At 48.4% G+C, this 26,723-nt stretch overlaps 11 protein-coding genes across 11 annotated transcripts; 5 read left to right on the top strand and 6 right to left on the bottom strand.

Moving 5' to 3' along the window:
- Nucleotides 1–195: 195 nt before the first annotated feature.
- Nucleotides 196–573, bottom strand: N7529_005361 (uncharacterized protein; the record flags this gene model as incomplete). Its single annotated transcript, XM_057240888.1, has 1 exon — nucleotides 196–573. The coding sequence occupies one exon, from the start codon at nucleotides 571–573 to the stop codon at nucleotides 196–198; it is 378 nt and encodes a 125-aa protein (XP_057100183.1).
- A 677-nt stretch (nucleotides 574–1,250) lies between these two features.
- Nucleotides 1,251–2,003, bottom strand: N7529_005360 (alpha/beta hydrolase; the record flags this gene model as incomplete). The annotated part of the gene is made up of 1 exon (XM_057240887.1): nucleotides 1,251–2,003. The coding sequence occupies one exon, from the start codon at nucleotides 2,001–2,003 to the stop codon at nucleotides 1,251–1,253; it is 753 nt and encodes a 250-aa protein (XP_057100182.1).
- Nucleotides 2,004–2,740: 737 nt separating this feature from the next.
- N7529_005359 (Zn(II)2Cys6 transcription factor domain-containing protein) lies at nucleotides 2,741–4,693 on the top strand (the record flags this gene model as incomplete). Its single annotated transcript, XM_057240886.1, has 4 exons — nucleotides 2,741–2,800; nucleotides 2,865–3,410; nucleotides 3,467–3,610; nucleotides 3,671–4,693. The coding sequence occupies 4 exons, from the start codon at nucleotides 2,741–2,743 to the stop codon at nucleotides 4,691–4,693; spliced, it is 1,773 nt and encodes a 590-aa protein (XP_057100181.1).
- Nucleotides 4,694–5,228: 535 nt separating this feature from the next.
- N7529_005358 (uncharacterized protein) lies at nucleotides 5,229–6,011 on the top strand (the record flags this gene model as incomplete). The annotated part of the gene is made up of 4 exons (XM_057240885.1): nucleotides 5,229–5,241; nucleotides 5,446–5,678; nucleotides 5,773–5,847; nucleotides 5,907–6,011. The coding sequence occupies 4 exons, from the start codon at nucleotides 5,229–5,231 to the stop codon at nucleotides 6,009–6,011; spliced, it is 426 nt and encodes a 141-aa protein (XP_057100180.1).
- A 380-nt stretch (nucleotides 6,012–6,391) lies between these two features.
- On the bottom strand, nucleotides 6,392–7,498 carry N7529_005357 (uncharacterized protein; the record flags this gene model as incomplete). The annotated part of the gene is made up of 2 exons (XM_057240884.1): nucleotides 6,392–7,001; nucleotides 7,218–7,498. 2 exons carry the CDS (start codon nucleotides 7,496–7,498, stop codon nucleotides 6,392–6,394), a joined length of 891 nt encoding a protein of 296 aa, XP_057100179.1.
- Nucleotides 7,499–8,119: 621 nt separating this feature from the next.
- N7529_005356 (FAD-binding oxidoreductase) lies at nucleotides 8,120–9,877 on the top strand (the record flags this gene model as incomplete). The annotated part of the gene is made up of 1 exon (XM_057240883.1): nucleotides 8,120–9,877. The coding sequence occupies one exon, from the start codon at nucleotides 8,120–8,122 to the stop codon at nucleotides 9,875–9,877; it is 1,758 nt and encodes a 585-aa protein (XP_057100178.1).
- Nucleotides 9,878–10,161: 284 nt separating this feature from the next.
- On the bottom strand, nucleotides 10,162–11,872 carry N7529_005355 (uncharacterized protein; the record flags this gene model as incomplete). The annotated part of the gene is made up of 2 exons (XM_057240882.1): nucleotides 10,162–11,735; nucleotides 11,848–11,872. 2 exons carry the CDS (start codon nucleotides 11,870–11,872, stop codon nucleotides 10,162–10,164), a joined length of 1,599 nt encoding a protein of 532 aa, XP_057100177.1.
- A 761-nt stretch (nucleotides 11,873–12,633) lies between these two features.
- On the top strand, nucleotides 12,634–13,368 carry N7529_005354 (ADP-ribosylation factor family protein; the record flags this gene model as incomplete). Its single annotated transcript, XM_057240881.1, has 1 exon — nucleotides 12,634–13,368. One exon carries the CDS (start codon nucleotides 12,634–12,636, stop codon nucleotides 13,366–13,368), a length of 735 nt encoding a protein of 244 aa, XP_057100176.1.
- A 698-nt stretch (nucleotides 13,369–14,066) lies between these two features.
- On the bottom strand, nucleotides 14,067–15,720 carry N7529_005353 (phosphatidylinositol N-acetylglucosaminyltransferase subunit A/GPI3; the record flags this gene model as incomplete). Its single annotated transcript, XM_057240880.1, has 5 exons — nucleotides 14,067–15,042; nucleotides 15,089–15,477; nucleotides 15,535–15,569; nucleotides 15,619–15,650; nucleotides 15,704–15,720. The coding sequence occupies 5 exons, from the start codon at nucleotides 15,718–15,720 to the stop codon at nucleotides 14,067–14,069; spliced, it is 1,449 nt and encodes a 482-aa protein (XP_057100175.1).
- Nucleotides 15,721–15,991: 271 nt separating this feature from the next.
- On the top strand, nucleotides 15,992–18,463 carry N7529_005352 (putative ATP-dependent RNA helicase DBP6; the record flags this gene model as incomplete). The annotated part of the gene is made up of 1 exon (XM_057240879.1): nucleotides 15,992–18,463. The coding sequence occupies one exon, from the start codon at nucleotides 15,992–15,994 to the stop codon at nucleotides 18,461–18,463; it is 2,472 nt and encodes an 823-aa protein (XP_057100174.1).
- Nucleotides 18,464–19,462: 999 nt separating this feature from the next.
- On the bottom strand, nucleotides 19,463–26,605 carry N7529_005351 (uncharacterized protein; the record flags this gene model as incomplete). Its single annotated transcript, XM_057240878.1, has 1 exon — nucleotides 19,463–26,605. The coding sequence occupies one exon, from the start codon at nucleotides 26,603–26,605 to the stop codon at nucleotides 19,463–19,465; it is 7,143 nt and encodes a 2,380-aa protein (XP_057100173.1).
- Between the last annotated feature and the right edge of the window lie 118 nt (nucleotides 26,606–26,723).

Genomic DNA, 26,723 nt, shown 5'->3' with positions numbered 1-26,723 from the left:
AGCAAAGCCATTGCTCCATCTTGGACGAGGGGGATGGTCGGAAACATCTTGGGTGGTTAAAGGGTGAACCACGTTCTCGTACAGGCCAAGGATATCTATTTGCGCATGTTAGTTGGCTCCACATCATGGCACAAGCATGTGTAACAGCCAGGCAAAGCAAGGCAAAGTACCGAAAATTGTTGCCAGCTGAAGCACTTAACTAAGAGCCGTGATTTTGCCCTTCTCGCAGAAGTCTTGGTGCCGGATAACTGCTTCGGCCACGCTCTCGGCCTGATCCTTTGGCGCGATGGCATCCAAGCCTCCTGCAGAAGCTTCCTGGGCTTGGAGAACATCTAGCTCGATCAGACCGCCATGTAACTCGAAGCTAAGCTTGCTGGCTCTCAAATTCTTCCTGGTTGTTCCGATATCATGGAGCATATAGGAAAGAAAGTATGTCTCATCGTCGAAAGTCCATTCTGGGAAGCGATATTGCTTGATGGCGAGGCCGTAGTGATAGACACGAAAAGAATGGCTGTAAGTTGGCTCGGGCAGGTGGGTCTTTGTGTATGCGTTGATGCGCTGGATACATAACATTGGGGGAATAGGAGTTTCCACCACCGAGACGAAGGGTGCAGCGCTTGTTGGGGGATCTTTCGCGATGAGAGCAGTTGCTGACGACAATACAGCTACGAAGCCCTAGGTTGAGATCGCGTCTATCTCGGATGGGCACGTCTTGGGCTGTTCGGTGAAGGGAGGTTGTTGAGGTTGAAGTTGAAGTTCAAAACATGTGGTCATTTACATATGTACCTATTGAAGCTATCGTCAACCACGGGTTATACTTATACATTCTCTGTACTACTATTATAGCGATCTTCTAAATTAAATATTATGCTCGTAGTCCTCTCTTCCACGTAGGCGTATGTTGTTGGTAAGCTGGACTGCCAAACAAGATATATTGTAATAATGACTCAACTTGGCACCACCGACTTTCTCCCCATAAAAGGAAAGTCGTTCACAATCTTTTTCTCCTGAAATGTAACATTATGATTTATAGATGGTGTAATCAATTGCGTTTCATCCCGTAGAATCATAACATCTCCGCGGGGATCATTAATGCGGAGTTTGTTCCGCGTTTAAACATTAATATAAAAGCGCTATTCTCTGATATTTCGTTCAAATTATTTCACATGACTAGCATAGGTCATGAATTATATACAAACAAATCTCTCAACACAGCGTATGTAAAGTTATCTAATTTCCAAGCCTGCCAATCAGAAATTCTCACCAGCAGCCCGTCGAATAGCCGCGGTGACCTCGTCCGGTTTGCTGAAAAAAGGACTATGCGATGCATCCACAGTTTCAGTCCTCATGCCTGATCCCTGACCCGTTCCTTCAACCATCATCTTCTGGACAGCGAGCGGAATAGCTGCATCTTGGATGCAGTACAAGTAGGTACTAGGTACATCCTTCCATGCCGCATAGGTGCAGGGGCTATGGAACGTTTGATAGCTATGAGGCTGCAAAGCGGCGATGGCGGATTGAATTTGAGCAGGATCACAGTCATGGTAGAAAATCTCCTCCGGTTTGTCGGCAGCGACTTCCAATTTGTCATCGCCGACAATGAACCAAGGGAGATCATTCCCACCGAAGGCGCCGATCAAGGAATCACCCTCCTTAATGACGAAGGAGCAGCAGAAGAATAAATGAGTGACGCCTCCTGGTAGACCATTCTTCTGTCTGGACTTGATGTCAAGTCCCTTGATTGCTTCATTTGAGGGCAAGCTGCCGTAAGAGTGGACGACTACGACAACATTTTGACCTGCATCTGCTGCACGTTCAATTTGGGAATGGATTTGGGCAACATCGACATCAAAGTTCGAATAATGCTTGGGCGGGCCGACTGAAGGGAGATGAACTTTGTCGGTCTTATAATTGGCTGCTTCAAGGCGTTGAATCACTAGATCAAAGCAATCAGGGCTATGCCATGCGCCTGGGACAAAGAGGACAGTGGTAGAATCATTCATAGTCAGAGACGAATTATTGGAAGATTGCGAGCTGTATGTTCATAAGAATGAGACGTATGGGTTTTCGGGGGTTTATCGAGGGAAACAAGCAAATTATGAGGGGCTGGATGGCGGGGGATCCCATCCGATTCTGAGGGGCAATGCACTACCCGTCGGAGATAATTGCACCGGAAAGACATCAGATACGAGATATAGTATTCACGAATGGAAATCGACACGAAAAAATACTCAAAATAGATATAAACTCTAGTTAGATATGTAAGACTGGTTCTTCAATGTTGTAGATACCAGTTTCCTTTTAGGGCATGGAGAAACGATCTTACGCGTAGCTAAAACACGGCAGAGAAAATCAGCCGTTTGATTTTTTTTGGCTTAAAGAACAATCAGAATGCATAACAGCATAATTAAAATCTAAAACTGTCAAGCATATACTAAAACAAGACCAAGCGCCTGCCGGGTAACGAGCTGCTGACCGCATTGGGGCAAGCGGCATTCTTTATGTGGCGCTGGACCTCGTATTCAACAAGCCTTTTCGCCAACTTGACCCCACGAGGCTTAATTTGCTACTGCATATTCTCATTGGGGAATATTATCGTGATAAGCATGTAGGGCTGTCTAAAAACGAATTGCTTGCCCAAAAGCGATTCCTTCTTTTCTTTTACCTCTCGACGTATCCATTACTTCTTTCAGTTAGCACCGTTAGCACCGTGGGCACCTTGGCAAGGCTGCCTTGCAGGATGGTATATTGTGGAAAGCCAAGTGCGGCCTGTGAGCGATGTCGCACCCGTCGTTTGAAGGTATGAAGAATGTGAAGAAAAACGAACCCCTGTACGATAATCTGTTACTAAATTGCCCCACTAGTGTGATCAAGGATCACCATCTTGCACTCAATGCATGAGGGCCCAGGTTGAATGCCCGGGATATCGAGATCCATTGGACTGGAGCTTTCGAGACCAAAGCGAGGACGTGATCCGTAAGTCTCAGCGGACCGCACGCAAAAGGCGCACCGTACCTTCTTCCACTGCTAGCGCCAACACATCCTCCAACACATCTTCCAGTGGCGCTCAGAATATACTTCCGCCCCCAACAAACAGCCTAGTGTACCCAGAACGGGAACTAGCTAAGACCCATGTCTTTGTGAACTATATGTCGGGTGGTCCCAGAGGGGGCCACATGTCTTATCTGCTACCTCTTTTGGCCAAAGATCCTCGGAACTGCGTGAATGCCGCTCTTTCTGCCGTTGGATTGGCCGCATTATCCAATATTCGCCTTTCTCCGCGAATGTTACTCAAAGCGCGTCAAGAATACACTACCGCTTTGAGTGAAACAAATCAGGCCCTGCAGGACCCTGTCTTGTCTAAGAGAGATGACACACTGGCTGCAGTTGTGCTACTGGGCATGTTCGAGGTAAGCCAGTCAAATCGCATACGTTAGAGTATTCTGTACTAATATTGCCTGGTCAGGTTATGACTTGCAGCGATGACTCCTTTATAGCCCGTTGGATCAAGCATATGGAAGGAGCTAGTCAGTTGATTGAGTTTCGAGGCCCAGAGCAATTGAATCGACAAGAAGGGTTAGATTTGTTTACCAATCTACGAGCACAAATTGTATGTACCAACTTTTGGAGCATCGAATATATAAACTTGACTCCTAACCACCTTTCTTAGAGCATCAGCAAAATATACCAGGAAAAGTACAGCTCTTCTACAATGACGCAACTCACGGAAGACGCAAAGCAACACCGAAGTCCCAATGACCGAATGGTGGATGAAGTCGGCAGTGTGGTCATTCGCCTGACTGACTTCTGCGCCGCGCTCAAGGACGGCACAATCACCCAGCCTAGCGAGATCATTCGCCGGATTTTGAATCTGGACGCGGAACTGATGTCAATTCTCCTAACGGCTCCTCCGTCATGGAGTTACAAAACAATCAAGGTTCCGGTAGTCGACGGAGAGCTCATTACCAACATTGTCTGGGGTGATAGCTACCATGTGTACCGCAATCTTTCTGTGAGCGGCGTTTGGAACAACGCTCGCTCAGCTCGACTTCTCATGCACGAGTTACTTATTGATACCGTCAAGTCAATTGAAGGTTCATCGCCAGACAACAGCAGTCTCCATCAGCAGCGCATCCTAGCCACTCAAAGTCGACAAATCGGGCAGCAACTCGTGGATGATATCTGTGCCAGTGTGCCATTCCACATGGGTATGGGCATGGAAGATGAATATGACTGGGAACTCCCTGGACAGCAAACCGGAGGTGAAACATACGCATCATCGACTTGGGATAATGCATCCTCTTCATTTCCCTCCACATCTCTACCATGGTCACCAGCGCCCACATTCCCAATCACCGGGATGAGCTCATCTTCGGATACAGAAGCTGGAAACTTTCGAGACTTCATGGTGAACATGAGCATCACGGGTCCAGAGCCTCAACGGGGTTCACCTTTGCCCCCAAACTTCGAGATATTCGGAGCCGGCGGCGTCACCCTAGTATGGCCACTGTTGATTGCCGCCAACTCTGGATTTGCGTCTCGAGATATGCGCAAGTGGATTATCAACTGCTTGGATAAGATTGGACATTCGATGGGAATAAATCAGGCTTTGGCTATGGCAAAGTTGTTGCGAGATGGGATGGATACTCGGGCTTGGCTGTCGCCTGAAGGTTCGCCGACTCATGAGACATGATTAGTTTTTGACAGATTCATACGAGCGTCTGCTTTTAACGTGTATATAATTGAATTTGAGAAAGTTGTGGAAATGTATCTTATGAACTATCCTATTTGTCGAAATTCGTCTTTCCAAGGTTGTGGATTGTAAATAAACATGTGTCAAAGCAGACATGTTAAACTGCAAACACCTTGATTCTTTCGTCAGAAAAAAGAAAGTACATCGACAAGTCCCCTATGGAAGGTTTTACCATCTAGGGAAGCCATCCCGATCACTGATCGATGCGGGGGAATGAGGGCATGATCCTGGTTGGTCGAACTATGAATATCTCCACTGTACACTGGTACAGTATTTCGTTGTCTCTTCTTTCACCAGCTCTTCTTTCCTTGAAGTCATCATTGCAGACACAATACTTATCTTTCACCTCTGTATATAACGCGCAATTCCCGATCGAACTGTGAGGATGGGCCTTTTATAGGCGGACGGACATCCACCCGGCAATCTCTTCATCAGGCAATGCACCCGGGGTGTTTTCCCCTCATGGGGATAAACCATGCAGGAGTCATGTTTGCATCCCGGGAAGCCGTCCGATGATTAATATTTCGAGTGCTGATGTTACTTAAAGAGTGCCTTCTCTAAATCTGTCGCTATCTATCTAAATCAATCAATTGAATCAAAAGTGGGTTATCTCCTGTTCCTAGAAGTCCTTGACTCAATATCGAGGACTTCAGAAAAATCCGTCCAAAAAGCTAACCTAATTCACTTTACAGTGTCTAACAACCTCGTTCCTCTTACTGTCATTAAGGGCGCCGGCCATGAGTTCATCCCCCTCCCCCAGGGCGAGAACGCAACCACAGCCGACTTCCACTCTATTCGCACCAAGACCGAGTCCCCAGCGCACTTTACTTCTGGATTCTATAAGATTGAGGCTGGACCTGCACGACCTGCACTATACAACTTTGAGGAGACTAAGTATGTCCTCAACGGTCAGATCGATGTTTTGGTATGTTACCTCCTACAACTGGCCCCAATCGCATGGTGGTTGCAATGTGGTAAACATGAAAAAATCTAAGAATTGTTTCTTTTTGTATCTATAGGACGAGGCTACCGGGGTCACCCACCACCTAGTCCCTGGAGATTTTGCTTTCTTCCACGTCGGGTCTAAAGTCAAGGTTTGTCATAAGCCTTTCCTTTCCTAGCGGGAGTTTTGCTAACATAGCTTGCTGTATAGTTCTCTACCAAGTCTTCAGGCTTTGCCTTTTACGCTGTGACTCGACCTGTCCGAGCTCCCCATCCTAATCTTGTTGGCCGAGAGGAGGATAAAGCCAAGTTGTAAATTATGAAGACAGGAGCATATGACCGGATCATGTATAAACTCTCATAGATGATGATGGATGTTGGTCATGTCGGGCATACTGTGAATGAAAGAACTAAGAGTGTAGAAAATTACCTAGGTATACACGGGCAAAAGGCCTTGTGAACCATCAAAATGAAAGAATGTCTACTTGCTTGTATAAGAAGTTTGGAAGTATTCAAATTATATATCTTCGTCTTGCTCTATAAGAAAAACTGAAAAGAATTCGATCAAGCATAAACTCATCTAAAACGCACATCTATATAGTCCAACACCTCATACAGACAACATCGCTACTCCTCACTCAACAATTTATAACCACCAAACAGAAACAGCCTCGTTTGTCCGTGATCCAATCATAATTACTTCCGCGAATAGTGAGCATTGTAAGCTTCTTGAGCTGCTGCCTGAGCATATACAGGCTGACTAGCTTGGCGATGACCGTACTCAACATCACCGGGCGCATAGTAACCGTCTTGCTCCTGGGTCTCAACCGGGGCAGCATTCTGGAAAGATCTGGGGGTAACTATTCCCAAGATTGTATACATAAGGACAATAGCAAACTCCTCAAGAGTGGCCATCACCAGTTGAATCTTAGTGTCGCCATTGATCAAGGAGAATTGAGGGTTGTTGCCAAAGTCGCTGATCAGACTGTAAAGCAGTCTTACTGCAATGAGAGGCAGAGCGAGAAGCACACAGTAGAAGATGCGCTTTTGGCTCGAGACCATGAGGCTGGCATCACGAACTGTGATGGTCCAGAGGGTGCAGGCTGCAAGGTAGATGAGAAGGTAGAGAATAATAGCAGCGCGGGTCTCGGTCTTGCCACTGGCTTGGTCAGAGGTGTTGGAAGATGCCTGGTCGCTTCCACCGCTAATAGCGAGAATCAGGGCAATCAAGGCAGGGACGTGCAGGAGTTGGACGATCTTAGAACGGCGAGAGGTTGCGGTTGCTCGTTTGTTGTAAATCCCGATACTATTGTAAATGGATGGTTAATTTGAATTGATCGTTTGTCAATTCCTGAAGTTAGGGATGCTCACAGTTTTCCAGCGATACCAAAGTTCGTCATTCCTTGCATTATGATATTGCGCTTGGAGTCCGGGCTGGAAGGTATATGTTGTGTCGTCTCATCGAAACTATTGAATAGTCAGTACCAAAGTGTGATGAGATTCTGGGGTGGGTATGACTGACACTCGCTTCAATAGACCCAACGTTGAGAGAAGAAGAGGAGAAAGTCCAACAGATTGTAGGATGAGAGCCCATTCCTTATCATTTGCATTGTTTGGGTTCTTGGTGCTGAGGATTTCCATAACGGCTCCACCAACTCGAATGGCACTAAAGATTGAAAGGTAGATCCACCCCAATTGTTTGTGAAAGCCATGGCGTAATACGACCCAGATGGTGAGCAGAGCGGTGGGGATATATATAATCAACTCCGCAATAGCGACGTGATCAGGAGTGACAACAGCCATTATTCAATTTGACTAGTTGAAAGTATCAATATAAAGATGAAAGTAGAGTAGATAACGTGGTAAATGATGCTTGATGTTGATGGTTCCTACTTCAGACACGATAACTAGGGCTTTATATATGGAATTTTCCCTGTGCCTTAGCAAACTATTTTGGCCCCCGACCAACTCAGCCCTGTTGAATTGCATTCCGAAATAAGAATTAAGGCGTTTGCCTAGCGCGACGAACAAGCAAAAGAGAAATGAAGTCCAAGCAAAAGCAAAAGCCAACAACAAAAATAAGCATGGATCATGACGAATGAGGACTAGCGTATATGCGCAAGTGGGTCATCGAAACTATTACTCTTTTGGGAAACCTTCGAGATGCTGACTGCCGGTACGAACGCCACTTCATGCTGCAATGATGGACTTGAGAGGGATCGACGTTCGCTGAACCAATTTCCACATTCGGAATGCTTTAGCTCCAACACTACGTCATTTGGCGAAGCTTCGCCCAAAGCTTCGCGTAGTACAGTGAGTCGGTACAACGAAAGCAAATAGCTGCCTGGAAGATGATATATAAGAAGAGCGCAAAGAACATGGAGGATATGTCTTAATTCTACAATCCAGCTTCACTTTGTCAAGATGGTTCGTCTAGCTTCTTTGCTTTCAATTTCTTGGGCCTTGGGCGTATGGGCCTCGGTTGACCCGGGTTACGACTGTCGCCCTGGACAGAAGTGCTGGCCCACGTCAAAGGAATGGCAACAATTCAACAAAACCATCGATGGTCATCTATACGAGACCGTTCCAATTGCAGCTCCTTGCTACAAAAATTCTCCCCATTACGACGAGATCGCCTGCCAGGCCGTCGAGGAGTACTACGGCAACAGTATCCCCAGAGGAACCCATTACGGACAAACCTACTGGTTAAACTGGGAGATCTGCCATGACACTGGCTGTGCATTGTTGGAAACCAATCCCTCAGAGCTCCTCTACCGCACTTGCAGCCTGGGAAGATTGTCTTCATACTACGTGGATGTGCGAGATGCCTCGCACATCTCTGCCGCCCTCCGCTTTGCCACCAAGCACAACATCCGAATCAGTGTGAAGAACACCGGCCATGACTTCTTTGGACGGTCCTCAGTCCCCAACACCCTCGCCATCTGGACTCACAATCTCGATTCCATGAAATTTAACTCCAATTTCACCGCACACAACTGTCCCGCGGCCAATGGCCAGAACGTCGGTGAACTAGGAGCCGGAGTTATTGCAAACGATGCATACCATTACTTCAGCTCCTATGGAATGGACATCACGGGTGGATATGAACAATCAGTCGGATTGGCTGGTGGATTTGGCCAAGGAGGAGGCGTTGGGTCGTTCACAACCACCTACGGCCTGATGGCCGACAATGCTGTCGAATTTGAAGTGGTGACAGCAGACGGAGAGGTTCGCATCATCAACCAATGCAATGATCCCGAGCTCTTCTGGGCGATGCGGGGCGGAGGAGGTGGTACCTTTGCCGTACTCACCAAGTACCGCGTCCAGGTTTATCCTTCCCTACCGATCCACGTCTACAAATTCGCAGCAAACTTCACGAACCTTGGTACCAATGCCACTGAGACTCCTGCTCTGCGGGAGATCATGACAGCACATGCAGAGAATCAGCTCAACTGGTCAGCACAACTAGTGACCGGCCAGGTCGAGTACTTCCCGGAGCGAGTATCCGTCTCCCTCGTTCTGCTTTACGGAGACGACGGCTCGAAGTTGAAGGCTGCCACCGCGTCATTTGACCATTTCTTGAAAAATAGAACAGACCTCGCTGTCACCGCCACCAGCTATGAATCCTACGCCAACTATGCCAGCTATCTGACCGTCACTTCTGCCGATGCAAAGGTCACCGAGCCATCCGGGATCTTCTCCATGCTGGCATCTCGTCTCATTCCCCGCACGGTGTTTGGTGCTCCTGACACCATCGCAGAACTGGTCGATGGCGTGATACTAGGCATTGCAACAATGAGAGATCATTTGAACACTACTGGAACTCAAATCGTTTTGGAAACGCCAGTGTCAAACCTCGACGAAAACCAAGAATCGTCCGCGCATCCCGCCTGGCGGAGCACTCTCTGGCACGTCATCCAAGTTGGAGAATGGGTGGAACCATTGGAAGCCGATGAGCACGCAACTACCGCGCAGGCATTCCTCGATCTTCTTGAACCCCTGAAGCGGCTCAGTCCCGGTGGCGGTGCGTACTTTAACGAAGCGCATTATCTGGAGCCGGATTGGGAAGAGACATATTGGGGTTCACACTACCCGAAACTTTTGGAGGCGAAGAACAAGTATGATCCGACTCACTTGTTTGATTGTTGGAGATGTGTTGGGTGGAGGGGCGAGAATGAGTAAGTCATTTGATTCTGATGAGTGGATTGAAGCTAACTTGAATGATTTTATAGTCCGTTTTATTCCTGCTATTCGTTGTGATGGGACAGTCAAGTTGAATAGATAGAAAAAGTGGAGGTATTAGACAGGGGAAACTGTGAACGTGTTTATTGAGTAGATGCAAGGAAAAAGAGTTTGAGGAGGGGGAATTTGATGATAAATTCAAAGATATATTGGCATGTGAAGCATTTGTAAGTGTTGCGTTTTGTCGTAGATGTACAAAAACAATAGTCGTCAAATCAAATAAATCATCGTATGAGATCATTCCATACTCGGGAAATTGATTTCCACCAACTCCGTGCGACAGGCTGATCCGTGATCGTCGAAATTTTGCTGAAGGTATCCTCGCGGGACAGGTCTGGTTCATCCCCGTTCGGGTAAACCAAATGACCATCCATGCCGTTCATAACGGAGAGTGAAGAGCCATGCAATTTAGCCGACGACACGAAGCTGCTACACATGCTTCGCGTGTCACGCTCGCCATCAATCAGATGACCAGCTGTAGAGACACAACCACCGTAGGAAAAGCGGACCAGAGAGTCTCCAGTCAGACTGCCAATGATGAAGACCCCCGGGGCAACCTCGAGGTCCTCGATTGCCTTCGCACGGAGACTTTGTCCCGTTACTGTCGGGCTTTCCTGATCACCGGGCCCCAGCACTTCACAGCGGAGCTCAGGATCAAGATAATCCAGGGTGCCTCGCCGACCAGCAGCATAGACAAGACCGCTGACGGAGCGGGAGAAAGTAGTTCCATCTTGGCGGCGGAATGTGACGGTCGCCAGATCACCGTGGACTTCGGCTGATGTCATTTCGACATTAGACAAGCCTTCATAGGTCTCATCCCAATTCCTGCTTTCAAGGAATGGAGTTGAGGTGGTGCGACGGTATTTCGGCCGGTCTTTGCCTGCAGCTTCGGCTGTCAGAGCGGCTCGTTTCATGAGACGGTAGACACCGGCATATTCGGGATATGCCTGCTGATGACACGCCCGGAGAGGGGACGGGCGATCATCGGGGGACCATTTGAATACGTGCAAGATCTTCTGATCGGGAGAGGCAGAGATGATCGCGTCGGCGGCAGAGAAACCGGATCCAACAACTAATAGTGGTGTTCGAGGTGTGGGCTTAATGTGTAGCAGTGGGCGAATTGACGGTTCCGGTAAAATAACCTCAGAGAAGATTCCACTAGCAAGGACGAGCCGCCTGCAGTGAAGGTTATGCGAGCGAATATAAAAACCATCGGCGGTGCGAGAGATGCCCCTCAATTCTTCCCCGCACCGAAATGCATCATTGATGTGAGCGGCCTGCGGGTAAGCAGAAAAATAATCTGCGATCTCGCGCCGTGTAGGCCTTGTATATGAGGGCAGATCCTTGCCGGTGGTTTTTATATGATGATCGGCAAAAGAATACCCGGGCAAAGACAGCATTGCGGCATAACTCAAAGTCTGAATATCCCAACTCGCACCCAACGGATCTTCGGTCCATTGGCCTCCAGGTTTCAAGGGCTTTCCAAAAACAAGATGTGAAACTGCCTTTTCCGGCTGGAAACGCCACTCAATATTCGAGACGCAGCCCGGTTCGTCTACATCAACGCTCGGGCGCATTAGCGTATCTAACAAGACATTGACTGGAAGAGCCTGGGTTGAGTATGACAGTCGCGAGGCGTCGAAATGCGCCGTGAGGGCATCCACATCCGCATTCAAAAGCTCTGGTGCGGCCTTCAGCTTGGCGTCCAATAGATGATCTGGATGCGGGGGATTGGATGTGTAAAGAGGAATATGACCGTGGAGAATGTATGCAAGGATCATGGCCGACGGCCCATTGCCTAGAGGGTAGCTCAATTAGCGCGAGTCCTAGGACTAACGGTCGTAACGGTGGCGGGGGTGGATTGCGGGGCTCAAGAAGAGTGGGATTCAGATTTCACAAGGTAAACATACCGACGATGACGGTGTCAATCTCCATTGACGGCGGCGTATCTCAAAGAATTGATACAGTGAGGGGCATAATGGTAAAGACATGCGATGATTGAAGAGGTATGCGACAAAGTTGCGACGAAGTAGGAAAAGATCGAAGCACCTCTGATCAGACAAGACCGGAGCTGAGCCTTGTCACACTACCGGAGCAAAAAGAGGAGGGTGTGCCATGAAGGGTCTGACTTTGAGAAGGTTAAAGCCCCAGGAAAATGGGGGGAACCTCGTATGGCCGTCCGAGAAACGATCAATAATCAGGCTGACAAACCTGCGGGTGGAGAATATGGAGATCTCCACATGATTTATTCGCCGACAAGCAATGGTCACTCTGTTCGTTTGTGACGGAATATATGTATTGCCACAGACCTGTTTGTCGGGTCAAAACCATGGTGGACATGAGATCAACATGATATAAAACCAAAAAAAGTGAGGTGAATTGCGAATTTGAAAATAGGTTGCAAATGAAGTCGATTGCTGCAGTTGAGTCCGACAATTCCCCTCGCAGTTATTGAGCCCTAAGCCCTATTTCCTAATGCGGATGAGGCTGGAACGCGGCCAGAGGGTGAGCTTCAACGCTTCGCAAGAGGATCATCAATGCCATGATTACTTGTTCTAATTCCGTTTTTCCTTTTAATCCTAATCGCGCTTGGCCTTGAGCTCCCTTTGGGACGATGTATCACCTGGCCAAGTCGCTATACATGGCCGCCACGAGCAAAGAAGGTACACTCCGATTACCCCATCGCATCACTTGTAATGGAAACTGATATCTCTCAAACAGAATATTCCGTCATTCTCCTCGGACTAGACAATGCTGGTAAAACAACACTCCTCTCCCAGATCAAAGCGCTATACCAGCCCCGTCCGGAGGGTGCTCCGACGCCCAACCCCGGAAAAACCGTCCCCACCGTCGGCCAAAATGTCGCAACAATACCCTTACATGATATGAATCTGAAGATTTGGGATGTGGGCGGCCAGATTTCCATGCGCGGTCTGTGGCAGAGTTACTACACCAGCTGTCACGCGATAATCTTCGTGGTTGACAGCGCGGATGTCGGTCAAGACCCTGACATTACCCGACTTATATCTCGGCGCGCGAGTTCCACGGCTGGCACGCGCAACACACGTGGCAATTCCAGCGCAGAGGCCTTCTCTGAAGAAAATGTGGGAATAGGCGCCGCCAGCAGCGAATTCGGGCGATTAGACGAGTGCCGCCAGGTATTGGAGTCCGTTCTACAAAACGCGGACGTGGCCGGCGTTCCAATTCTAGTACTAGCAAACAAGCAAGACCGAGAGGACTGCGTGGAAGTGGTTCGCATCAAGGAAGGGCTCGTTCGCAAAGTATTCGAAGGGGAAACGGGAAGCGGCGTCCGGGATAGTCGCGTGCTGCCGGTCAGCGCGCTGCTTGGGTCTGGTGTCCAGGCGGCTGTGGAGTGGGTGCAGAGTCGGGTCAAATGGAACAAAGAGGGCCGCCCTCCTGTGATGCGTTGAATTGATCCGTATTTTTGTACATGCCATGTCGAGCGCAGCATATCATGCATATTGGCGTTAATTATAATTACATTCTGTTAATCTATCGAGTATATTCACTATCATGCGGAGCACTAGAGTTCGCTCCTTTTGATTGCTGTTGGATCAAGTTGTGTTCGAAGAATTTTGATCAATTGTTTGACTTAGATTGTATTCTTGATAGTACTCGGTCATATGCTTCAATATAGAAAGTTCATGAAGAAATCGACAATATTTGCAGTGATAAAAGAAAACACGTAGCTTAGATATTCATTTTATCATTACTAACTAAAGGGACTCTCCGAACAAAGTTTGTCAAGATGTTATACGTTGTATAGTCTACATGTACAGACATTCTGTCAAACAAGTTTGACCTAGCAATAATGCTTACTATTGGCACTTATTTAATAGTGATGCTTCCTGCTTTAGCTTCCTACTTGGCCCATACGCATGATCCTATAAATAATTCTTGAACGAATGCGCGCTCAACGAAAACGTCGCAAGTTTGATCTTTTGATTTTGCTGGATGTTATTATGTATGGATCATGTGGGTCATCGGGGAAAGGATATATACAAGACACCCGCATCAAGGAGGTTTGAGGTAATGGGGCGAGGATTAATTTTATAAGTGACAGGGGCAATCTGAGCATTGCCTGGCTGAATCCCTGTCAATTGTGATTTCATCGACCATCAAGGGACTTTCTCGCAGGTGGCTTCTTGGGCCAGCTTCGAGCAATGTCTATGTTGGCACGCGGGAACCACATCTCAAGGAAGACGTAGATAAGGAAATCAATGACCACACATAGGCAGAACAACTTGCCCGCCCAGACGCCGCAGCCGTAGTACCGTTTGAGCCGATCGATGAGCGCAAAGCTTCGAACGCGATCACCGCTCGCTTCCCATCCCTGGCCTGGGTAGTAGCCGTAGAATTCCTCGGGGCTAATATCGCCAATGATGCCTTCATATACACGCTCTGTGCGTGCGGCCACATCCCGCCACGAATACATCATTTTCACCTGGTCATGGAAGCGGTCCGTTCGCACTTTATTCGAGCGCAGGGCAGCAATCGCTTTACTGGTTGCAAGGACAATGTCGTCTTCTTCAGGTTTGGCAAACGTAGTCATGTGCTGCGGCAGAACTTCTGGAATACCACCTACCCGGGTGCACACAACGTACAGACCACAGCTAGCAGCTTCGACAATGACAGTTCCGAATGCTTCTGTCAAACTAGGATGGAGGTATATGTCACCACGAACCATCACATCACGGACTTCTTCATGCCGGACCGATCCCAGAAGCTCGACTTTGTCTTGAAGCACGTTGCGTTCCAGCATCTGTTCCAAGTCGATTGCTTTGGGGCCTGACCCAGCGATGATGAATCGAGTGTTTGGATTAGAGGCGAGAATCCGTGGAATGGATGCAATGAGAAGATCTGTGCCCTTGTTGTAGAAAAGACGGGAAATAACCACAATTGTAATTGGGTCATCTGGACCAATTATTCTAGGAGACATAGGAGGGTCTGTGGGCGAGCTCAGAGTTTGATCAGCAGCACGATTAGTGTGTGATAAGGGGCAGAAGTTTTCTGCTACAACAGCATTCGGGATGACGGAAACCATTAAGGGATCTAATGAGGCTCGAAGCACTGTATTTTCCTTGCTGCAAGTCATCAGCTGAGTTCCAGCACAGACGCCGAGACACTTACCAGGTATGGCTCACGCAGATGGCGTGATCAACGTCACTCAAAGTAAATTTGAGCAATTTGTTGGTAAGAATCGACGCCGCATCGGCGAATCCGAAGAGAGAGTGGTCCGTGAAGACAGTCCGCAGTCCCATAGTACGGGCATGTAGGATAGCTTCTCCACAAAAGCTACTCAAGCTGGCATGGCCATGAACAATGTCGATGTTCTCTCGAATAACAATATTTCGGAATATGGGGAAGAAAGAGAAGACGGTAGGAAATGTCGTTTCACGGTAGATGACGAAGAACGGGACGTGGTAGATCTTGAGTCCATTGGTAAGGTAACGAACTCCAGTCCGCCCTTTGTATGCATGCGTAATGACAATTACTTTGTGTCCCCGATCGATGAGTTTCTAGGAAGCGATTAGGAGATGCGGAGGTGGAGTGGTGACTGCGGAGGTTGCGCTTACAGACGACAATTGGTAAATGTGACTCTCAATTCCACCTACAAAAGTTATTACTGAGACTTGATCGCAAAGAATTCTATATCATACCTGATTGAGGAAAGAAGAAGTCACTGACCATGCTATCAACGGAAGGTTAGCAAGTAATCGCGACTTGTAGATCGTATTGACTAACGCGATGTTATACGGCATCGTGGTGATGGTTCCCGTAGTGAGAAGTCCGGAATGAAACTGATGCTTTATGTGTCAACTTCCTTTCCATGACGAACAGTCTGTTGCTTTAAAAACCATTCCACTCCCATTCGACAACCAACACAGGAGGAGCTACGTTGTACAGCGATAAGGAGAGCGGTATCAGAAGCGGTGAGAATATTTGGTTTTCTGTCGGCATAAAATATCCCGAGAAAAGGAATTTGCTTGAGCCAACCAGCAACGACTTCGACGTTCGCAGAATTCCGTGACTATGGCCGGCAAAAATTTGGGCCTCGAGTCCTCCAACAGAGTCGATGTGACCCCAAAATCAGCCCAATCCCACAAGCGCAAGCGAGATGTCCAGGTCACCCAGCCCGCCGCAACGCCCACACCCACGAAGAAACACATGAAACGCGACAGTTTGCCGAGCGCAGAGGTCGCAGAGGATAGCAGCACCAAGAAGCGCAAGCGCCTCAAGGATGCGCTTCAAGGAGAGAGTTCCCCGGAGACGTCCCGGAAAGAAAGTACTCTCTCGTCAGAGCGCAGCAAACAAAAAGCTACAGACTCAGATCACGAAGTTGGCGAAAAGACAAATAAATCAAAGAGCAGCAAGCGAAAGAGCGATGGAAAGAACGATGCACCGGATGATGCAGCTATACCTGTGACTGAGGAGAAGGACGAGAATGATGAAGCCTCAGAAGCTGACAAGGGCAAATCGAAGAATAAGCACTCGGGTATCATGTCAAAGTTCGAGCGTACAAAGAGTGTCGCAAGCGCCAAAGCGAAGAAAGTTGAACCCGAGGCTATTGAAGAGAAGACACCTGCCGCTGAGCCTGTTTACGCGCAAGGCCTTGAACGACTGCCTCAGCCTGTGAATCCGCCCGAGATAGAGCAACTCCCAACATACTCCTCTCTACCCAGTTGGCTGGCGAATCCAGTGCGCAAATCCACCCAAGACACACAACCGTTTTCTGAGCTGGGGATCAAACCAGATCTGCTCAAGATTCTTGAACAGCAGAATTATACGGAAGCATTTGCTGTACAGTCTACCGTCATTCCTCTGCTGCTACAAGGTGAGAAGAATCACTCTGGAGATCTCTGTGTTTCTGCCGCCACTGGATCCGGAAAAACACTTTCTTACGTACTCCCACTCGTCACCGCTTTGCCTTCGAGACCTGCCTCCAGACTTCGGGGATTGATTGTTGTCCCCACACGAGAGCTAGTTAAACAAGCCCGAGAGGCCTGCGAACTGTGTGCTTCGGGCTCCCGACTTCACATCGGAAGCGCAGTGGGTAATGTAGCCATCAAGGATGAGCAAAAGCTTTTGATGCGTGTGGATCAGGTTTACAACCCTGCCATTCAACAACAACAGCGGGAAGGACTTAAAGGAAATGACTGGATGAATTTGAGTCTTGAGGACTGTGTCAGTGAGGCAGTCGAATCCAATGGATCTCTCCCTGGTCATATCCAGCGAGCTGAGCCCAATGTCGACATTCTCATCTGTACCCCAGGTCGTCTTGTTGATCACATTCGCTACACGAAGGGATTCACCCTCAAGCACCTCGAATGGCTGGTCATTGATGAAGCCGATCGTCTCTTGAACGAGAGTTTCCAAGAGTGGGTTGATGTTGTTATGAACTCCTTGAATAGTCGCCAGGACCCCGAGACGTTCGGCCCTGGAGGCAAGCTCCTGTCAGAACTTGGGCTTCCGATTGACGCCAAGCCGCCGAGAAAGGTTGTTCTGAGTGCTACCATGACTCGGGATATCTCGAAACTCAACTCGCTACGTCTTGCCAACCCCAAAATGGTTATCATCGGGTCAGAGGAACGTCTCGACGAAGAAGAAGGCCTTCTTGCCTCCCGCGCAGATGGCCAGTTCACCCTGCCATCCACTCTCTCCGAGCGTATGGTCCAAGTTGGTGACGGGTCGCTCAAGCCACTCTACCTCCTACGTCTTCTTCTATCTCACATCGAGCTTAAGGGAGATCGCGCTTCTAGCGTGTCCGATTCATCCGGCTCCGACAGCACTAGCTCTGATGACGACACGAGTAGCGACGATGATACCAGCTCCGATGAATCATCCGATGACGATACTTCCTCTTCTGGTTCAGGCTCTGACACTGAGTCCTCCTCTGACTCCTCTGATTCCTCCTCTGACTCCTCTGATTCCTCTGATTCCTCTGATTCCTCTGATTCTTCCGACTCGTCTGATTCGGAATCCGATGAGATGGAACTTGTTCCAACTGCTGCACGCAAGACCGTTCTGATTTTCACCAAGTCATCCGAGTCCGCATCCCGTCTTTCGCGTCTCATAGCACTGTTGCATCCCGCCTTGGCCAAACGCGTTGGAACAATCATCAAATCCAACAACTCCTCTGCATCTCGCAAGACCCTGCGGGCTTATCAACAAGGACGCATCTCAATCATCGTTGCCACCGACCGTGCTTCCCGTGGTCTTGATCTGCAATCTTTGACACACGTCATCAACTACGATGTTCCTACCAGTGTTACCACCTACGTGCACCGAGTCGGACGTACCGCCCGTGCAGGCCGCGAAGGTTCCGCATGGACGCTGGTCGCTCACCGCGAGGGCTACTGGTTCGCCAACGAAATTGCGGGCGGCCCCATTACCCGATCCTCACTCATCGATAAAGTCAACATCAAGCCGGAGGCACTTGGTTCACTAAAGCCGAAGTACACGAAGGCTTTGGACAAGCTGGAGAAGGAGGTCAAACGCGGTTAGTCTGGACAATTTGTTTGGGGTTCGTGTACTTTATTATTAGTTATGTGTTGTGTGCATTTGCTAGCGGTTATATTCTTGTATCATAGTAGCTTAACAAGTACTTTGCACTCTCAAGGGCGATGCACGTAATGCAATCTCTATTCCTAATATATCCTAGTCCACACGATGTAACACCGAAAACAAACTGACGATCAAGTCTAAAACCGCTAGCCGGCAGCCTATACGCAAAAATTGAAAACAACATATATCAACTCAACAGAGTCTATCTTGAACCATCAACCTTCTCCGCTACATAGATTGGAATTTAAGATCGGAAGACCGAAGATCAGGGAAGTCGTGATGCTAAGCAGAAAATGGTTGAGAAATCTCGGATTATTTATATGACAAAGCGTATCAGCTTCTATGTTGTCTAGTGACTGGTATGTGAGCTTTAATGCAGTACATGACTACTTCCCACTTAGAGTGCTTTAAAATTCTAGCTTTCTACGGAGACCAACATAGAAACTAGATACTTATTTTCATTTAGTAGCGATAGTCTGATTAGTCTTTTCATAGAGATTTCGATATGAATTGCAATACTATATAATTGCATTCCTTTATAATAGAGAACAACACTATTACGCGATGAAAATCCTGTAATTCAAGCCGATTCTTCGAAGATACAAGCACAATTGTAAGATTAGCGGAAAAATATCCTATTACTTAGGGTTGGCCCGTAGGAGATTAGAGGCGAAATTGATTCGATTATCAATGTACATTATGGTATATATCTTGCATAATAAATATCAAGTAACTATAGCCTAAAACACTGAGAAGTAGGCTACCTAGGTAGAAAAAAGTATGAAGTAGGGCGAAGGCAATGCATCAAACGGCACATTCGCTACTAGAATGAGATTCCTAATCATAGGGAGTCATCTACCAACAGCTATCACTATCCTCAACATGCTCCATTATTCATTTGATTCTGTGTAGCCATCGCTACATATGTGGGAGCTTCCATTAGTCCTGATCCAGTACAACCTTTAGCTCCTCAACAAGCATGCTAGGCTCAAGGCAGACCTGTTGGAAGATCAAATCAAACATAGAAAGCACCCAACGCATATCTTTGCCAGAAATGACTCCTTCGTCATAACAGGCAACAGTCTCAACAAATGTTTCTTGAAGGTGGCAGTGTAACGTCAGCGCACGCACATGGAAGGCGCCCGTCTGAGGCAGCATCTCTTCTTTGAAATACAGCGAAGAAGGGCTCTGTTCTGCTTGGGGCTGAACAATCAAGAGAGTTTGGAGAGCCGCCGGAGAGGTCGGTCCTGTCGCGGCGCGACAAATATTTGGCGTTCCGTAGTGCTCATGGGGCAGGATCTGACTGTAATGGTGTTGAGAGTCGTGAAGAGCGTCGATAATTCGCTGTTTCGGATTGATATGGACTCGATAGGGGAAGATGGCCATTGTTGGCGCGACCATTTTCTCGATTCCTGCAACTGGAGTGCCTCGTCCAGCTGTTGCTAGACCCATTGCTACCTCGAGATTGCTAGTCTGAAGTGATATGGCCTGGGCCCACGACCACCGAATCTTGGTTGATAGCGTGAACTGGGGGGATACGACTTTCGGGATAGTGACATTTTGGACCAATGTTGCACTTGGATGGGGCGTATAGGCTGCGGGGATTTGAGGGAAGATTGTGCTTCGAAGATCCCTCAGCTCTGCTGTCCAAAATTGCCTGGCTCCCTCATTGGTCTGGTCTAGATGTCCTATGAATGAGGAGACGGGCAAAGGCTGCAGCGTGAAACCGGAATACGCTTTCTCGAGCTCTTGCATGAATAAAGCTCGAGACCATCCGTCGTATAAGGAGTGTTGTAAGGTGACAATAAGCCGATGATGTTGTTGCGCGGATGACCTACGTACTAAAGCAATTCGCAGGAGTGGATTACCTGGCGCAACTTTAATTGGCAAGCCAGGGACATAATCTGGATCATCCGAGTCATAGTACTCAATGTCCACTGTCCGACTGAGAACCACCTGATGTAAGATGGATTTACCATCGAGTTTAACGATTCGCGTTCGTAGCATCGGGTGTTTTGTCATCGTCTCGTTCCAGGCTTTTTGCAGTCTATCAAGATCTGCCTCTGGTCGTAGGTTGTACGCAAACCTTGCAATCAGGGTACCCTTCTCGCGGGTACTGCTGAAGATAAAGAAGGCATGTTGGAGTGGCGAGCACGGGTAAATATCCTCAATTTCCTCATGGGCCACGGCACACTGTTCCATCACTTGTTCGATGGACTCTTTATGGGAGTCCGAATCATCCCCAAGGAGAGAGAAAGGTGGAGGAACCTTGGCAACACTCGAGGGAAGTGTGCGGTTTATTCTGGTAGCGAGAATATCCAGCTGAGGGTGCGCGAAGATGTCTGCGACGGTGAGATGGCAACCCTGCTCTCGCAAATTTCCGACCAACATCATTGCTGCAACTGAGTCACCTCCACGGCGGAAGAAGCTGTCCTCTGCACTAACATCTGTCTCCGAAAGACCTAAAACCCTGACAACAGCAGAGCATAGTATGAGTTCCATCTCGGTTTTTGGTCTTCTCTTTGAGATCGTCTCTGTGCTGGCGTCACCTGTCCAGCGCTCATGGAGGCCAGAGCTGACTATGTGCCGTAACTGGACGCGGTCAGCCTTACCGCTCCGAGATTTGGGGATCTGAACGAGCGGCAAGTAGATGCTGGGCTGCATATAGCCTGGAAGAGCGGTGGCCAGCATTACCCTCGCTTGCGCGACTGCCTGATCAAAGGCTCCACAAGGAGCATGCAGTAAATCAAGGTTAGAGTCGCTGATCCCGGCTCTGAAAACTTGACTAGAGTCCGAGTCACTATCCCAGGATTTCTGATGGATGAAGGCAACCAGGGCTGATGTTTTGCCTTGATTCAAAGATGCTACCTCGGCGATAACGTCGGAAGCATTGGGAAACACGAGATGAAGTTGCGCCTCAACCTCCCCTAGCTCAAGTCGTTGACCGCGAAGCTTGACCTGGAAATCTTTGCGTCCCTTGTAATGCATTGAGCCATCTGCAGCGTATTGAACCAGATCTCCAGTTTTGTATAATTTCTCCCCATCGGAAGCCACCGGTTTGAATTGCGACAACCAGCTTGGTGGCGAGATAAATGATGCAGCTGTCTGTTCAGGGCGGTTGAGATAGCCACGACCGACGATAGGTCCTTGAATTACTAGTTCGCCAACGGCTCCCATGGGAAGCAGTCTGTGATGGTTCTTGGGGTCAACCACCCAAGTGGTAGCACTCGACAAAGGATATCCAATGTTTGAACCATACGATGTCAAATCAATAGCGGGTTGAACAGTTGAGTTGATTGTACATTCTGCGGGCCCATACATGTTCACGATCTCGATGTGTGGTGCTGCACCCTTCCACCGTTGGATATCGAAGGATGAGAGTGCTTCTCCGCTAACCTTCAAAGTTTTCAGTGATGATAAGCGCTCTGGCTGTATTGTTCGAGTAACGGTTGGAGTGAGAGCGACGAGGTTCACAGAAAAGTCGTTCAAGCTTTCCGTTAGACGATTTTGTCTGTCCTCGGCTGATGGAATGCATAGACAGCCTCCAGCCATAAGACATACGGTAAGATCTAGAACGCTCACATCAAACGCATGTGAGGCGTACTGCAACATTCGCGTGCTGCTGTTCAATGGTAAATGCTCCATCATCGCAGCTGCACTAGTACACAGTGAACGGTGTTCAATTGATACTCCTTTTGGCTTTCCCGTAGAACCGGAGGTAAATACAGCGTAAGCCGCATTTTTTGGGTGAACTACTACCTCGAGAACCTTTTCGAGGTCGGAAGTCTCAAGTATCGGAGAGTGCTCGTTTCCAACTACCACAACGCTACCGACAAGAGGAGCAGCAGTAGCGCGGTATTCTGGTGATACCAGGATGGTGTTGGGCTTCAGATCAATGCAAATATCCTGGAGTCGCTGAATTGGTTGGGTGGGATCGAGAAGGACAAAAGCACCTCCGGCTTTGAGAATCGCAAGTAGAGCGACTGGAACCCAGCGGCTCTTGTCCATCAAGACTGGCACGAATGTTTCGGGAATGACACCCTGGGACTGTAGCTGTTGTGCTAGAGATGAGGAAACGCGATCCAAGTCGCTGTAAGTCCAGTCTCCATCCCAGGCACAAACAGCCGGTGCTGTAGGCTGATTGTGACACTGCTGCAAAATGATATCCTGGACGCTTTTTTCAACGGGCTGGTGACTGATACTTCTGTTTAGATGTCCAATTTTAGCAAGGTCCTTCTCAGGGACTAGCCCCAGCTCTCCTATTGTACGATCAGAGCTCCCGAGTATAGTCTTCATCAAGTGTGCGAAGAGCACTGCCACTCGCTCCATGTGCTCCAATGGAACAACGCCTGTATACGCCTTGATGGTTGATTCAATTTGATCCTCCGACTCCATAATCTCGAGGGAAAGATCAAACTCGGTAGGATCTTGCCGCGCCTCTTCATGAAGTAGTATCGGCAAGTCATCGGCTTCATTTGGGGTGGTTGCTGGGAAATGACTGATGCAGGTGTTGAACATGACCTCGTCACTAGCAAAGTCCAGAGCCCGGCGAATATCGCTCAAAGACGCATCTTTATGTGGTAGGCTAGAGATAAAATCGGCTTGGATCGATTGCAAAACTCGTGCGACACTGGCTTCAAGATCAAGGCGCTGCCGAAACACTAGCAAGTTGATCAAAGGCCCAACACCTTCTAGTACGCCTTCAACAGGCGCGTCACGGCTTGTGGTAAGATAGCCGAAGCACACGTCGTCTGTACGGCACATTACATGCAGAACAATAGACCATGCTAGTTTGACGACGCTTGCCACCGTTGTCCCGGTTTTTTGGGCAAACTTTCGGTATTCTGCAGCTGGACCAACGTCCACAGCCACAGCCTTGAACTTGGAATCTTGATTAGACTCTCTCAACATATGTGGCGTGCTTTCACTGGCTGTGGGAAACCGGCTTGGGTCCATGCAACCGAGGTATTGCTTCCAATAAGAAACAGAATCATCCGTGGTTATATGTCGCTGGTATTCGACGTAATCCGTGAAGTTGAAGATAGAGGAAGAAGAATCTGTATCAACGTAGAGTCTGCATAGATCTCGAACTATGATCGACATGGACATACCATCAACAACTGCATGAGACAGTTCAAGCTCGATGATGACCCGCCCACACGGAGCGACGTGTAGATCAAATCGAGGCAGCGTGCTTGGGGGTTGATATTCCTGACGCTGGTCGATAATATCGCTCGGTTTTAAGTCTTCCTTGAGTTCATGAATACGGGGCACGGAACCATTCTTTAACTGAATTTGCACTGCAAATACACTGGGTGTCACATTAGTCACGAATATTGTCCGCAGCATGGGATGACGTCGAACGAGCAATTGCCATGCATTTTGAAGTCGAGCAAGGTCTAATTCCGACGACTTCTTCGAAGACAATACTGATGATTTTGTAGAGAGCTGGGCTTCATACAAGACTCGCAGTGCATATTGCTGAGGGTTTTTCAGTTGGCTCATCAGGATACCATCCTGCATGGAGGAGCACGGATTCATTGCTTCCACTTCTTGAGGGACAACACCAAGATTGATCAATTGCTCTGTTACTGCAGCGGTAGGGACTTCCAATTTTCCTCTGTCATTTCCAAGAATAGGTTGTGGCAAGGGATTTGCCATTTGGGCAAGCTGGGCGACTGTGCCAGATTCCATGATTCCAGCAACATCAACAGCTAATCCAGACTTTCGGCATAACTGAACAAGACGAATGGCTTTGATGGAATCTCCTCCTAATCGTAGGAATTGATCGTCAATTCCAAATGAGTCCTGATTACGACTCAAGATTTGAGAAATCAGCTCGTGTACAAGCTTCTCTGTATCTGTTCGAGGTCGAGCCTGCGGTTTACCACCGACGTTGTGATAGGCTTCAAGCTGCTGTCTAGTCAGGGCAGAAATCTCAAGCCGCAACGCGAGGCGGTCTGTTTTTCCTGAGGGAGTCTTGGGGATACGATTGAGTGGCATGTATATGCTCGGTATCATGTACTCTGGCAATACTGCGCGAACCAGGAGATCGAGATGCGATGTCTCCTCGTGGAAACATTGGCTAGGGCGTCCTAGAAGCGAGGAGGAATCCTCTGATGCTCCTTTCGATGTGTGGATAAACCCAATCAACATTGGAGTGCCGTCCCCATCCAGCGGGGCTGCCGCTTCTATAATCACAGCATCGCCGGGTTTTTGATGAAGGCGAATCACGCTTTCAACCTCTCCTAGCTCGACTCGCTTCCCCCGAATCTTAACCTGCGTATCTTTGCGGCCGAAATATATGATAGAGCCATCGGAATGGTATCGAGCCAGATCACCCGTCCTTAGGACGCGTCGACCGTGCCCAGGGTAAAAATCTTGAATCCATTCGGGTGCCTCAATAAATGTATCGAGCGTCTTCTGAGGACTATCAAGATACCCGCAGGCGAGATTTGGCCCCTCGATCAAGAGTTCACCAATCGCGCCTACCGGGGCAAGCTTGTCGATGTTTGCCGGATCCGCTAGCCAAATATGTGCTGTAGGAGAGTAGCCGATATTTCGAGAGTGCATCCCTACCTTGAGAGAGGAGATGCACCCAGCTCCCACAATTTCCGATAGACCGTAGCCTGACAGAAGATCCACAGAAGAGGCCCACTTATTGAGTAAATTATCACTCACGGGCTCGCCGACCAAGCCAAGAGTTTTCAGACCTGATATCTCCGATGGATCAACGGAGGCAATCGCAGACGGGGTCATGCATGCCCAAGTCACCTGAAACTTTCTCATTGTAGCTGCTAGGTTGTTCATCAAATCATATTTTGAGGCGATGCAAACTGTCCCTCCAGTAAGCAGGGGCAGAAACATGTCGACGGAGGATGCGGCAAAGATGATCGGGGCAACTTGGAGTACACGACTAGACGGGTAGATGCGGAACGAAGGTCCCTGGGTGATCATAGTTGCCAGTGCTTGGTGTTGAAGGACACAACCTTTAGGACGACCAGTGCTACCAGAGGTAAAAAGAATGTATGCCACGCGTTGTGGATTAGCTAAGGGGAGAGGGTCCTGGCTTTCATTGATTGATAGGTTGGCGATAAAGGAGTAATCCAGGCCTAGGGCTGGCACATGGAGATGCTCGAAGACAGATGTGGATTCGGGTGAGGTGAGAGTAAGCCGAGGTTTGGTTGCATCAATGATTGCTTGCATACGCTCAATAGGATAAGCGGGACTGACAGGAACAAATGTGGCGCCTGCTTTGAGGATGGATAGAAAAGCCACAATTGCATACATCGACTTCTCAAAGCCCAGCAAGACTTTATCGTTCTCTTCGATTCCCATGGTCCGTAAGTGATATGCCAACCGAGTTGTCATTTCATCAAGCTCCACATACGTCAGTGACCCATCCCAAGCACAGATGGCTTCGTGGGTTGATCTTTGTAATGCATGTTGTCGGATCACGTCAACCATTAGGGCCATATCACTAGGCATGGAGCGACGATTCCATTCAAGAACTTGGCGACTGTTGCGGTCGCTGAACAGATTGAGATGTTTGACTGTCTGGTCTGAGTGTTTTAAAATCTCCTCAATTACCTGTTCTACAGTTGAGATCAGGTTGTCGGTATGTGAGGAGGGAACATCCGACGAATATGACAAGCACACTTGAGAAGAAGTCGTGCTGGCAAGAAGAAGGACCTGCAGCGGAGGAAGGGGTTGAACGCTTTCGCCATCTTGCATGTCGATGGCAACGCCAGTATTACAGGTGAGCTGGCTTGGCAGGGCGGTAGTGAAAGTAGTGAAAGTGGAATGATCTGCCAGTAGGTCGAAGATGGACGTCTCGGGCTCAATTGAGACGTCGCATATTGTTGGAGCACCGCCGTGAATTCCGTTACTTTGGATGGCAAACGTCACATCGTGAGATGCAGTGTATTTATTGAGGACAATTGCCCAGACTGTTTGGAAGAAAGATGACGGTTTCCAATTTCGTTCTTGACAATAAGTATGCACATCTTGCCTGACGGTGCATTGGGCTTTTTGCCATTTCGAGTCTTTATTATACGCACAGTCCAAATAGAGAAAGGACATTTTCTTGAATTTGTATGAGCCCAAATGTAGAGAAAAGTGTGGGTATCAAGTGGTGATAGATGGTCTAATCACGTGTATAGTACTCTGAGCGAGGATCATCGGAATCCGTTATATATTT

This window comes from Penicillium soppii (assembly GCF_028829465.1).
Source record: "Penicillium soppii strain IBT 18220 chromosome Unknown utg000004l, whole genome shotgun sequence".
In the NCBI taxonomy this organism is placed as follows: Eukaryota; Fungi; Ascomycota; class Eurotiomycetes; order Eurotiales; family Aspergillaceae; genus Penicillium; species Penicillium soppii.
The sequence above is the reverse complement of the archived record's forward strand: the minus strand, read 5'-3'. Positions and strand labels throughout refer to the sequence as shown.